The sequence below is a fragment of the Castor canadensis genome, chromosome 17, assembly GCF_047511655.1.
Source record: "Castor canadensis chromosome 17, mCasCan1.hap1v2, whole genome shotgun sequence".
NCBI lineage: Eukaryota > Metazoa > Chordata > Mammalia > Rodentia > Castoridae > Castor > Castor canadensis.
Genome location: NC_133402.1, coordinates 15,422,898 through 15,436,155, shown reverse-complemented (window position 1 = coordinate 15,436,155; position 13,258 = coordinate 15,422,898). Strand labels below are relative to the sequence as shown.

General features: G+C 44.3%; 1 protein-coding gene across 7 annotated transcripts in view; it reads right to left on the bottom strand.

The window, feature by feature from the left end:
• Positions 1-3,922: 3,922 nt before the first annotated feature.
• Positions 3,923-13,258, bottom strand: part of Acsm5 (acyl-CoA synthetase medium chain family member 5) — a 30,055-nt gene continuing 20,719 nt past the window's right edge. For 2 of the 7 annotated variants that reach the window (XM_020180047.2, XM_074059983.1), the window contains 7 exons: positions 12,157-12,280; positions 11,359-11,439; positions 11,144-11,245; positions 8,074-8,201; positions 7,888-7,987; positions 4,904-5,023; positions 3,923-4,504 (listed from right to left, as the gene is read on the bottom strand). In XM_020180047.2, coding sequence (XP_020035636.2) covers positions 4,421-4,504; positions 4,904-5,023; positions 7,888-7,987; positions 8,074-8,201; positions 11,144-11,245; positions 11,359-11,439; positions 12,157-12,280 — 739 coding nt within the window. In that variant the 3' untranslated portion in view covers positions 3,923-4,420. Of the gene's footprint in view, positions 4,505-4,903; positions 5,024-7,887; positions 7,988-8,073; positions 8,202-8,766; positions 8,851-11,143; positions 11,246-11,358; positions 11,440-12,156; positions 12,281-13,258 lie in introns of those variants that run through there. The other 5 variants (XM_074059982.1, XM_020180048.2, XM_074059984.1 and 2 more) reach the window with 5 other exon arrangements.

Genomic DNA, 13,258 nt, shown 5'->3' with positions numbered 1-13,258 from the left:
TCATTGACCATTGCTACTGAGCTCCTCCTGGACAGGGCAGATTTGGGTAGTGAGAGACACAGTCCATGGGACAGTGATCAAAGTCCCACAAGTGAAAGGAAGCTTGGGGAGGAATCAGGCAAAAGGATGCATGACTTGTTTGTTTGGAGCTTTTAGACTCAGCTCCCAGAAGATGAGCCATGGAGCTCACACACTCCTTATTTCTTGGAAGGAAATACCTGCCTCTGTCAAATTAGTCAACAAATATTTATCAAATGTTCTCAAAGAGACACAGAGGTGGCCAAAACAGATTCCTTCTGGTTCAGTGGTAAGACAGACCATAATGTCTGTCTAAAATGATTTACTTCATTTTAGATACTGTTAAGGGTTAAGTCATAAGTCAGATCTTTTCACACCACAGTTCAGAGTGAATCTCAATTTTACACAAAATAAGCTTCAAAGTTTTAACCCCATCATGCAAGAATGACCTTCACAATCACTCTCTTCCTCTCTAACTTGAAATCATACCCCTTCACACCTTACCTTCCACACATCAACTATACTGGTTTCCTACCTGTTCCTTGAAGGTATGCTTTGCACCAGGGCCTCAGAAGGCTCCCCTGCCAGGAATTTACCTGGATAACTTTCTCTCTTCCTTCAAATCTTTCCCAGAGATTTTTGTCACCTTCTCAATAGAGCTTACCTTGACCACCTGCTTAAAACTGCAACCTACATGTCTCCTTCCATTCGAATCTAAGCTTCATGAAGACTTCACTTCACTTCATGAAGACTGTCTTGTTCACTAATTTAGCTAAAGAACTTAGGATGGAATCTATCACAGAGTAGGTCCTCAATAAATCTTTGAGTGAATAAGTGCCAGGGTGAAAATAAAATGTTTTAACATGATAAGGAGTGTGACTATGGAGTGTGTAGCTGTGTGTGAGAGACAGCCTAGGCATCTGTGTAGTTGTGTTTGTAATAACATGCACATGTGGTTCTGTGTGTTGCATGCACGTGTGTGTGGTTGTGCAAGTTAGTGTCTGTGTGCAGCCATTGTGAAAGTGGATATGTGCACATGGATGCATTTGCAAGGTGAGTTTAAACAGTTTTTATGCTTATGTTTATTTTGACGTGAATTGGGGAAGAATTAACATTCCAGACGTCCCTTCAGGAATAGTATATTGTTCAGACTGGAGGTATTCACTTTCAAAGGAGAGTCATTTACAGCACAGATGGGGCAAGGGTGATGGTCATGGAAGCACAGTGGGGATTAGTAAATACTGAGAATATCAGGGGTGAAGGACTTTGCAGAGCGCCTGCCTGGTGCAGAGTAAGTTCTCAGCAGAGTGGTCATGTTAACAGTGGTCACTGTGGCAAATGACTTCTCTGGCAGCGGAGGCCATGTGGTGATGGTGGTAGTGCCTGTCTCCCTAGGGAACACCCTAGGTTGGGAGTCTTGTCTTTTTCCTCTTGGAGCCAAGCTGGGCTGAGGTGGCTTTGTGGGAAGTTTGGCAAGGGAGTCAGTTGTCAATGGGGGATCCCTTGGAGACATGGGGATAGGGTCTTATCATCCCCGCCTTGTGCTGACTGAAGAAAAAAAACCAAGGTCCCTGCATGGAGAAGAACATAGCAACTTGGACCAGGGGAAAGGGGAGGGACTCCCAAAGACACCCAGCAATGTAACTAGAGTGCCATAGTGATGGCAGGCAACATGTCCTCCAGCTGTCACTTCCATCCAAGCCCCTGGATTTCAGGAAACAAAGAGATTGTAGAAAAAGCTCAGACTCCCAGACATTTTGGGGTGTCGGGAACCCTAGCAATATCTCATGCATGATTCCACCCCCAGCCCAAGAGCCCTGAACATGTTAAGGTGCAGGGACCCCGACAAGTATCGGTACCTCTGGCTCCCCCTGCTGTTGGCATTAGGCAAATCCACCAAACCCTAACTTCCACCTTAAGGTTCAGTGAATTTGCCCAGCCCCGGAAGGCCAGAAAGACAAATGGCAGAAAGCACAAATAAATTGCATGAGTAAATCTGATCCTCTAAAGAAATATTTAAACTTTCAGCTTATAGGATGAAAAAGTTCCTACACTGAGTCATCTTGAATTATTTGCGAGGAGGGATGTGTGGGTTTGAATTCTAGCTATGTGAGCTACTGGCTGCGTGAATTCCAACACGTGACTGGGCTTCTCTGTCCCATCTGTAAAATGGTCATAATATCGTACCTACACAGGTCCTAATCACTGAGGACTGTGTGTGGACGCTCTGGCACTACCTGAGTCCAGTTATTCTGAGAAAGACATTTGCTCTGCCCACCTTAGGGCCTTTCCACAGTCTGCATCCTTTCCACAGAGCTCACTCCCTGTCTCTGAACTTAGTCACATTCACTTTTACTCCAATCTGATCTTACCAGTTACTTCTTAGGGGAGTTTCCCCTATGCCCTAAGTCCCCTCAGACCTCACAAGTTGTTTCCTTTGTGGCATTTATCACCCTTGTGCTCTTGTTTCCATTTTCCTGTGATAAATAATGTCAGTTTCCCCACAAAAACCTGCAAGCATAGTATTATGGGATGAATTGTGTCACACACCCCTCCCCTCAACTCATATATTAAAGTCCTGATCCCAAGACCCCAGAATGTGACTGTATTTGAAGACAGGGTCTTTAAAGAGGTGACTGGAATAAAGTGAGGCTATGAAGGTGGCCCTAATCCAGGAAGATATGACAGATGTCCTTAAAAGAAGACAAAGAAGGACCATTTGAAGACACAGGAAAAAGGCAGGCATCTGCTGTCTAAGGGGAGGCCTCAGAATGGAACTTGCAGCTTCCAGAATTGTGAAGAAACAAACTTTTGTCCCTGCAGCCCTAGCAAACTCATACAGATAAGGACTGGGTGGCTCTGTTTAGTATCATGTTACTAGACCCCAACTCTGAGTAGATGCTCAATACATAGTCACTGGGGAGTGAGTAGAGGTGCTGGAAATTGAGTAGAGGGCACTAGGATTTCTTTGAGTTTCTATCAGGTTTTTCTTCACCTGGCTGAACCACACCTTCCAGTTGGGATCCAGCTCAAGGACTTTGCGTTCTTCCAGGGTAACACACAACATACTACCATCAAAAATGAAGCATTTGAATGTGGAGGCAGAGGTAGGCCTGAGTCAGAGTGTGATTTTGGAAGATTGCATCTTTCAGATAGCTTTTTCATTAAAATACTTGTATCTGCTTAGTTGGCAAACACAGAAATGTATAACAGAAAGGAAAAAATGATTATCTATTATTTTCCCTTCCCTCCTCAATTCCTAGGAAAAGTATAACTAATGTTTTAGTCTACTTCCTTCCTTTGGTTTTTTCCAGCTACGATTTTCCTTTCTGTTTCAGAGTTATATGCAAATTATTTTTATTCTAATTTTAAAACATACCATACCTTATGTTTTTTCCAAGACAAGATAAACTTCAAATATTTTAATAATCACCTAATATGTATGCAATTGAGTTAATCAACTTGGTTAATCTTTGATCTATTGTTTTGACATTGATTTTTTTGTAGCTTTAAACAATGCTGCAGTGAACATCTTTGAGCACCAAACACTTTCTGCATTTTGAATCACTTCTTTTGAAGTTATTCCCAAAGACAGCATTTGGCCTGGGTGCCATTATCAAATGACTTCATCCAAGGGATCAAATCTTTATGCTGCCACTGGCAGAAAATGAGACCTCAAATGTCCTAAAGTGATGGCCCCTGTCTTTCCTAGGAACAGCTGACAGCTCTTAGTAAGACCGACAGGCAGATACTGAAGATGGTTCCAGCAGAGGTGGGGTTGAGCCACTGAGCATTTGCTAGACTGGTCAGTATCCACATGATCTGGTTTCACAGCCAGTGTGAGTAGATCCCTTGACCTGACTGGGAGCCAATGGGGATTAATAAAAAGACACAAAGACAGACATAGAGAAAGCTGGGATCAGGTGGGTCTACACTCCTCATGAGAGATGCTGGCAACCCTCTCTACCTCCAAGCACATTTATTTATACAGCATGTATGAGAAAGTGGGGTGAAATACAGGTCGAGTTCTTATGGGTCCAGTTGCGTAGGTGGCAGGAACAGAGCAGCTGTGCATGTCCTGACCAGTTCAGCATGTCCTATTTCTCTTGCAAAGCAGCCTTGTTGAACCTTGCCTCCCCTTGGCTGGGTCCATGCCTATCAGCCAAGAGGCCCTTGACATAGTGGTGCTCATGTCAAGGCCTCCTTCCACTGCCTCAGTCTCCCACACTCTGGGTCAGAGATGCACTTCTGTTCTTTTCCTGGATCATCCAACGATGCTGGAGATGGCCATTTGCAAGCTGAGCTTCTTTGATGCCTATGGGCCAAGCAGGGGCTGGCCAGCAATCTCATCACTTCCTCTCAGAATCTTCAGAGGACTAGGGGATTTTCCTGGGTTTGCACCTCATCTCCCCCACTCTTGGTTTCTCAATTTACTCCTTTGGATCTTTCCAGAAACAGTCTTTGGCAGTTCTGAAACAAAAGCCACCTAGTGACAAAAAAAACCCTACACTTAGAAATCATTTCCTAGAAAGACTTTTGTCTTGAAAGAGTCACTACCTTCTGCCACTTTGTTGAAAACTTTCCACAATTCAGAGTTTTCCTCAAGTGACAAAAGTCAAAACAGCTAGAGCGTGGAGTACATAGTCCATCAGCATTCACCACCACCCCCTGCATCTGATTTGCAGATCACTTGTTAGAATAAGAACAAAATGTGCTTCAGATAGGTCCCAGTAAAGAAACAGACAGACAAGGCCCAAAGCAGATGGAGAGTCTGTGTATCTCTGCCTCCCAGGACCTGGCACAGAGCCCAAACCTACTTGGGAGCCTAGGTAACATGCACCCACTGTTTTCCCAGTGTTTGTGTCCTAGAACTCCAGGTGCTTACCTTCCTGGGGTACTTGTATGGGGCAGTCATCCTCTTCACGTGGTCCTGGAGTTCCCGGATCAATGCCTCTGGGTCATGAGAGGAGTAGGCTGGACTAAGGACTACAAATGCCTTCACCACCTGTAGATGGAAAAACCCAGAAAGGATCAAGCCTTTGGTAGTGATTCTTTCTTTCCTTAAGCTAGCCTCGTGAATAAGTGCTCACATGTGCCAGGCCATCATGAACAGACCTACTAGTTCCTTAGGCACAGCCAGTAAAATAGACAACACCAATTTTTCTGTCACCTACCTTTCCAGAGTCAGCTACTAGAGGCATTGGCTTTTGTGGAATAATGCGGCTTTTCAGAGCCTCACCTATTTCCCAAGCTACTCCCCAGACCTGCTAATAACACTATTAGGAGCCAATGTTGTTTCTCTTAAGATTCAAACACTCTTATGGCCATTTACTTCTGATTTTCCCTACTAAGAAGATAAAGAGGCATGGATTCAGATAGGCAGCACTGATGAAAATGCAGCCACTTCCAAGGGCAGCTGGGTCTTTCAGAAATCACTTGTATGAGTGTTTGCAATCAGCAAACATTTAACTGTGTCCTTTCTATCCCAGGCATCCAAAGGGATATTCTACCCATTGGTTTTTTGCCCAGGTTTCTCCTACAGGCTGCTGCCTACCAAGGAGGAAGAGCCCAAACTCAGGTTCAACAGAATGTAGTTTCTGACAGACTTCAAAAGACCACTTGGGTGATAGGCATGGGTGGTTGCACATCTGAAACTTCAACTACTCAGGAGGCAGAGACAGGAGGATCATGATTCCAGGTCAGTCCAGAGAAAAGTTAGCGAGACCTTGTCTCAAAAAACAAACCAGGCATGGAACCAAATGTTGATAATCCAAGTTACTCAGGAGGCAGAGGAGAAGGATCATAGTCTGAGGCCAGCCTAGACAAAGTTAGAATGAGAACTTTTCTGAAAAACAAACTAAAACATAAGGACTGGACATATGGCTAGGGTGGTAGAGTGCCTTGTGGAGAGCAGATTACGAGAAGCCTATGAGAACTGGACATAAGCAAGGCGAGATGCAGCTCAACTGCTGTTTCCTGAGATGTTTATCTGTAGGCCTAGATCAGCACAGCCACAGCCACAGAAGAGGAAGATGCAGAACAGCTGCTTCTCCTAAGTTGTTTACATTCAGAGAGGCAGGAAGCAGTTTTCTCTTGTTACAGTGTCACACCCCTCCCCAGAGAGCTGCTGCTCCACCTGGTTTACCACTGGGTATAAAAGACAAACTGAAGGAGGATAGGAGGCTTTTGCCTTTGCTTTGAGGCTTTTTGCTTTTGGCTTTCTGATGGGGAAGGCTTTTGGGATGTAGGAGGCTTTTGGGATGTAGGAGGCTTTTGGAAGGGAAAATTTCTGGAGGGAGATTGCTGAAGGGGGAAAATGAATGGCTTAAGGGAAATTGCTGAAGGGAAAAGAATTGCTAAAGAGGAATTGCTAGCAAGTCTGAGGGCTGCTGTTGTTTGCAAGTCTGAGCACCAAGGCTTTAAGAAAGTGAAAGAGAGCATGGGACAGTGCAAGTCTGGGGGCAAAGACTTTAAGAGAGATTATGCTAAAGAAAAGCTAAGAGAAAACATGGGACAGTGCGAGTCTAAGGAAAGAGGTTTCAAAGAATAGTGAAGCAAGGTTTTAAAGAACTGTAAAGGAGTAAGGCCCTAAAGAATAAAAACAGAGAAAATAAACAGAGCAAAATGAAAAGAATAATAGAGAAAAGAAGCAACAAGGGTTATGTGTCTCCACCTGAGCACCCAACACACCCGATCCCACTTTCTGTCTGTCAGTCTATCCTGAGTCTTTTCTGCATCTCCTGTCACTGCCCAGTTAGCCCCAGTTAGGTTCAGTAATAACCAGGAGTGAGAGAAAGCTCACTCCAAAAAAGGAGTGAGAGGAAAAAGCTCGCTCCAGTGTCTGTCTAGCAATCATGAGACCCTGATTTCCATCCTCTGTATCACATGGATGAGACTGGTAGCTCCCTTGTCTATATGAGTATGCTAAAATTTTAGTGGAGAATCACTTGGCAAATGGCTGCTGGCTAAAATACCAATGTCCTGAGGTGTGTCCCCAGTCAGTTTGATTCAGCAAGTCTGATTTGAAGTCTACAAATATATTTTCAAGAACTTCAGAGGATACAGCTGTGAATAGTGCAGAGTCCAGACTTTGAGAAACACTCCTCTGGCCCTGATGCTTGTGAGAATGCAAATTATGTTGTACTAACTTTTGAAAAATAACTGCTTTGTACTTTCAGATTATGTAGGATTCACAGCTAGCAAAAAGTGAATAGCTCCACCTAGAAATTGATTTTTCTCTTCTATCTGCTCCTCTGGAATTTGTATTTCTCTTGTGAAATCCCAGCTTGCTCAGTTTGGCCCATTTTTCTGGTATATCAGGTCACTTTAGATACATATTCTAGCATCCCTCAAGTTGGCATTCCCTCCCAGGGTACAGCCATGAGCAACCACATCTGGTGCACTTGCTATATCCTCATCTGCAAACAGATGGATGGAATGGATGGCAGAACCTGTACCTGCCACCAAGATATACTGTCCAATGGGCAGCCTCTTTTGGATCCAGCTTGGTAAGTGTCCACTTAAAACTAAAGTTTGGGGGAGGGGGTGGGGGCAGGGGGGAGAAATGAACCAAGCCTTGTATGCACATATGAATAATAAAAGAAAAATGAAAATAAAATAAAATATCCTATTTGCAAAAAAAAAAAAAAAAAAAACTAAAGTTTGGTATTTTCCCACCATCTGTCTCTGGGCATCTCTAAAAGCATGTGGATAGTGATCAATTAAAGAATGTGTGTTGGATGTTGGTATTTCAACATTGTGGAACTGAATAGGGGTCAGAGATATGGAGGAATGTGGGCCTTCCCATAGCTCTGTGGGGCGCTAGTAGGTACAGAAGCAGGAGGTCATGTTCTTGGCTGGACTAGTTACCTCCCCCCGGATGGGATCTGGGCTGCTGACCACAGCAGATTCAAGGACAGCTGGATGCTCAGCAAGTGCACTTTCCACCTCAACAGGCCCGATCCGGTAACTAGAAGAGAAAAACTCTTTCAAGTGGCTTTCCTCCCTCCCCCATGGAACTTCAAGGGGAGGAGGAAAGAGCAGACTCATCTTGACCTTGAAGAATTGATTATATCATCACTTCTCCCCATGAACCAAAAGTAGCCATCCTTGTCCATGCGGGCTCGGTCCCCTGTGAGGTAAAAATCTCCTCGTTCTGATGCGGCTGTCTTCTCAGGATTCTCCTACAAGACAGAAAGTCTATGAAGGACCAGATGGGAACAGCCACCCAAATCAGCCACTGCCTGAGGAGCCCCATGCAGGAAGCTGGAGAGCCTTCAACAGGAGGTCTAGTGGTTCCCAGAGCCCATGCTGGCCAGAACTCCCCCACTGAGTAGGCAGCCATCCTCCTGTGGATTTGTGAGGTTTCCCACTTTTAATAAGAAGGGGCTTCCAGGAAGTGACTCAAGGTGGCAGCCACCCATATCCATTCTTAGATGGGCTCCTAGGAAGTATAGTTGAATGCAGGAGGGGAAACAGGGCCATTGGCTCTGGACTAAAGAATCCAGTGAAGGTGGGTCGAAAGTGATGAGCAGGTTGAAGAGCCAATTGGCAGAAAGCAAGGATAGAGGAAAGAGGAAAAAAATTAAACTGGGATTCTCAAAGTTTTAAAGATAAAGCTACTGAGCTTCACGCCTGTAGCTCATGCCTGTAATCCTAGCTACTCAGGAGGCAGAGATCAGGAGGATGGTGGTTCGAAGCCAGCCCCCAGGAAAATAGCTCATGGGACCCAATTTAGAAAAAACTCACCACAAAAGAAAAAGCCTGGTGGGGTGGCTCAAGTAGGAAAGCGCCTGCCTAGCAAGCATGAGGCCCTGAGTTCAAACCCCAGTGCTGCCAAAATAAAATAAAAGAAAGAAAGAAAGAAAAGAAAAGTCTATGGCTAAGAAATAGAAACAAATCACCAATACATACAACAATACAGATGACTGGCTAATATTTGATGTTGAGCATAAGAAATCAGGCATATAAAAGTAGTTATCATATGTTGTATTCACAGAAAGCTCTTTTATTTATTTATTTATTTATTTATTTATTTATTTATTGGTGCTTCTGAGATTTGAACTCAGGGCCTCACACTTGCAGGGTAGGTGCTCTATCACTTGCCCACTCTGCAAGCCCAGAAAGTTCTTTTCGAGAAGGCAAAATTATTATAGAGTAATGACAATTTATCAATTTCCTGCATCCTGGGGCAGGGAGAATTGACTGCAAAGCAGCCCAAGGGAATTCTTGAGGGTGATAACAATGTCCCATATCTTCGAATATGATGGTTACACAAATGTAAGCATGTCAAAGGTCCTTGAGCCATACCCTTACCATGGGGGCATTTTATTGTAGGAAAATTATATCTGCATTCCAAAAAATGCATTTGGGGAAAAAAAAGATAAGCCATCAATGCCTTAAAAGTATATCTAACACAAAATCTCTAAAATGTATACACAGAAAATTTAACCACTCTACAAAATATTAAAGAAGATATAAAGGAATAGAAAGCTAGAATTAATAGAAATGTCAATTCTGTCCAAGTTGATTTATAGACTCAATGTAACTCCAGTTAAAATGCTGGCAAACATTTTCATGGAGCTTGACAAGTCAATTCTAAAATTTATGTGAACAAGAAGCAAAAGGCTAAGGATAGGTAAAATAGTTATTTAAAAAATAACGTGAACACAGGTGTGAAGACTTCCACCTCTTATCTGTTATCAACAATGCTGCAGTGAGCGTCTGCACACACATTTGAGAGTCACCCTGGGAAAGGAAGCGTATCCTTATAGGATTGACATGGGCATATTAATTTAATTGACACAGGAAAACTCAGCTCTTTGGGAATGACCACCATGAATGTTAAATGTGCATGCTTATTGTGGGAGAACCTTGGGTTCAACTTCTCAGTCCTGATGATACCCATCATTCTCAGAACAACTATGGTCTGATTGACCTCTACCAATACATCCCATGATTCCTATGAAAAGACAATATTTTTCTCTTACTTAATGGCCTAGAAAGAAAACTAACCAATACTCCTGGTATTGGTGATGGAAAAGAAAAGCTGAAGAAAATGAAGGTGCTTGTCTATCAAATAAGTTCACAAATGACTTTAGTACTTGCTCATTAGAGCAATCACAGCCCCAGAGAGAGTGTGTACTCAATCCCAGAAGTAGCACTGTATACCTCGAGGAATGGAGTGGGCTCTCAATAAATGATGAATAAATGCTCTTTGCAGTAACGTCAATGCACTGCTTACAAAAACACTAGGAGAAAATCATTTAAAATTTAACATTATCCCTGCTTCGTGTGATTTTGAAGTTGCTGGAAGTTTTGTTATATATTCTGTGGTTTTTAATATTCTGTGTTTCTTGGTTTTAAAAAGATTATTCATTGAGTAGTCACATAAAAACTACTAAAATACAACATTCCAAAAACAAATGGACTGATTTTTCTTATTTGCTTCTTCTGATGCTGTAACTGATTAACTGCTCAGTGTCTGCATGATGTGGGATTTCTGTAAACAGCGACTATAACATCTGAATCACCTGGGGAGCTGATCTGAAATTTTTATTTCATGAGACTGGGGTGGAATCCAAGCATCAGTAACAGCTGAGGCTTCCCATGTGTTTCCGATGCAGCCAGGTTTGAAACTTTTATGGCCAAGAGTTTGAAGAAAAGTACATCACAAACACCACCCAAGCAGAAGTAATTATGGGTTATTTCAGAAATTTGGACTGAAATCCCAGGACACAAGTCTGGCAAGCAAACCACAAAAAAAAAGAAAAAAATCCTGAAAGTTCAGCACTAACACAAAATTGTAATTTGACCATTGGTTAGTCTCTTCCCTTGCCTGGGCCTTGATTTACTCATCCTTAAGGTGACCAGGCTGCCCTCCTGTCATATCCACATTTAAATCCTTCAGCCTGTGCATAGCAATTGTGTGACACTGGATAAGATACTTCACTTCTGTAGCACCCTTATCAATGATAGCACTTTACTGATAATAATCTCAACCCACTTGAGCAGTTATTGCAAGGGTTAAACACATAGATATGTATATGTCAATACATATAGGTGTATTTTTGTTACATGTATAGATATATTCTTCCTACAAGAATGGCTATTCCCTACCTCTTACCAAATAGCAATTGAAGAAACAGAAGGGTCGGGTGGGTCTCACACGGACACCGACACTCCCCTCTTCTCCTGGAGGTAGAACTTTGCCCTCATCATCCACAATCTGATAGAGAGATTACAGGATGGTGTCTGAGCATCTACAGAGCCAGGCCACCCCGCCAGTCAAGCCTTGCTCCCCCAGGGTGTCCTCATCCACAGTGGGCAGAGGCTGCCTACCTGGACATCGTAAGGTGGTGATGCTTTCCCCATGGATCCAGACTTGATCATCATACCTCTTAGATTGGCACAGATTAGAACCTGGAAAGAAGCCAGTACCAATAAGGAAAAGCCTCATCTTCTTAGCTTCTTTCCCGGTCCATGCTCTTCTCTCTCACCTGTCATCTGTTTCCTTTTTCTCCATCTTCACTTCCTCTCCCCTCCCCTCTCTTCCGTTCTCTCTTTTTTTCCTGCTTTCTTTCTTTCCTTGTCTTTTTCCTTCCTTCTTCTATCACTCTTTCCCTCTCTCCTTTTTCCTCCCTCCTTCTTTTCTTCCTTCTTTCCTTCCTTTCCTCCTTCCTCCCTCCTTCCCACCTTCCTTCTTTTCTTCCTTTGTTCCTTCCTTCCTTTTTTACCTTTCTTTCCTTCTTCTCGTCTCTCCGTAGTCAACAAACATTTATGAAGCACTCTCCTGGGCACTTATACACAAAGAACTCAGTGTTTTACTAAGCCAAAGATTCAATTGATCTCCACTTCTCTGCCCAAATGACTCTAGGGGACACTGCTTAGGATTTGGATCTCTACCAGGAACAGATGTATGCTGTTCTGATGGAGAAAAACTGCCAGGAGAGCTGTTTCATTAGTTGTGGTATAATTGTGAAATTACTTTAAGCTACTTTCAAACCAAAAGGAAGAAAACCCAGTTTCATTACCAGTGTTCCCCATGACAGGTGTTATGGAAAGGACTGTCAGAAAAGGAGAGGTACTGGAGGTCAGTGATTCCCTCTGCTGGGCTGAAAACTGGGGCATAGCACTCACCGTTTCAGACTGTCCATAGCCTTCGTGTAGCTCCAGGCCTGTCTGGCTCTTCCACTTCTCCCTCACATCAGGGTTTAGGGCTTCTCCTCCCGTCAAACAGTGACGCAGGCTTTGAAAGCTGTATCTTTCTCAGGCAGAAAAACAAGGCCACTGGAGTCAGGACTCATCTTCGCCCACCCTGCTGCTCAAGACCGGACCCTCAGAGGCACCAGAGGATGAACTCCCCAACTGCATAACCTGCCCCTAGTCCTCTGACTTTGCAGGCATGTTCCTCTGACTTTGCAGGCATGTTCCTCGGGGACAGATTTTTTTTTTTTTAAATATTCAATCCGGAGCTGAGCCTACAGCAGAACCACTGCACTGTGCTCCCTGAAGCCCATGCAGGAAATCAGGCCCCAGGGCTCCCACTACCCAAAGATTTGGTCTCCCATGCTTGCAGCACTACTGCACTACCCTCCTGGAAAGCAGGCCCCAGAACACCCGCTGCCCAAAGACTTGATTCCTCTGTGCCTCTAGCAGTTGCCATGGCTCCTGGTAGCCCAGTGCCAGCAAGCAATCCTCAGGGCTTGCGCTCACTACCTGCAGACTTGGATCCCCTGCACCTGCAGCAGCTGCCGAAGTGGCTCCTGGAAGCCCACGCCCCAACACAAGTAGACTCCAGGGCCTCCACTGCCTTGTGGACACCAGATAATTCAAGCCCACCAGCTCTGCTGACCCACGGGAACCCTCAATTTGCTACTCAGTGCCAGGAGCCTGCCACCACACACCCAAGTGAAGTGAACCTAAGGCTCCAGATTTTGCTATTTTTGGCTCCAGGAGGCTTCCTTCCCACAGAGCATGGAGGCCCAGCCTCCCCACTGTCCCGGACAGCAAGAGAGCCTTCACTCCCCAGTCAAAGAGCAAGAATGCCAGGTTCCCCACTGAGGGGAGCAAAGGTACAACCTGCCACTCTGCAGGCAGCACCAGAAGCCCTGTCCCCCAAGGCACACAGAAACCCAGTGCTTCACACTGCACCTCCCTGCAGAAGAATCACATCTCTCCTGCCCAGGACCTGAAATCCCAGCTCCTGCACTGAGTGGCAATCCACTACTCTAAGAGGCCT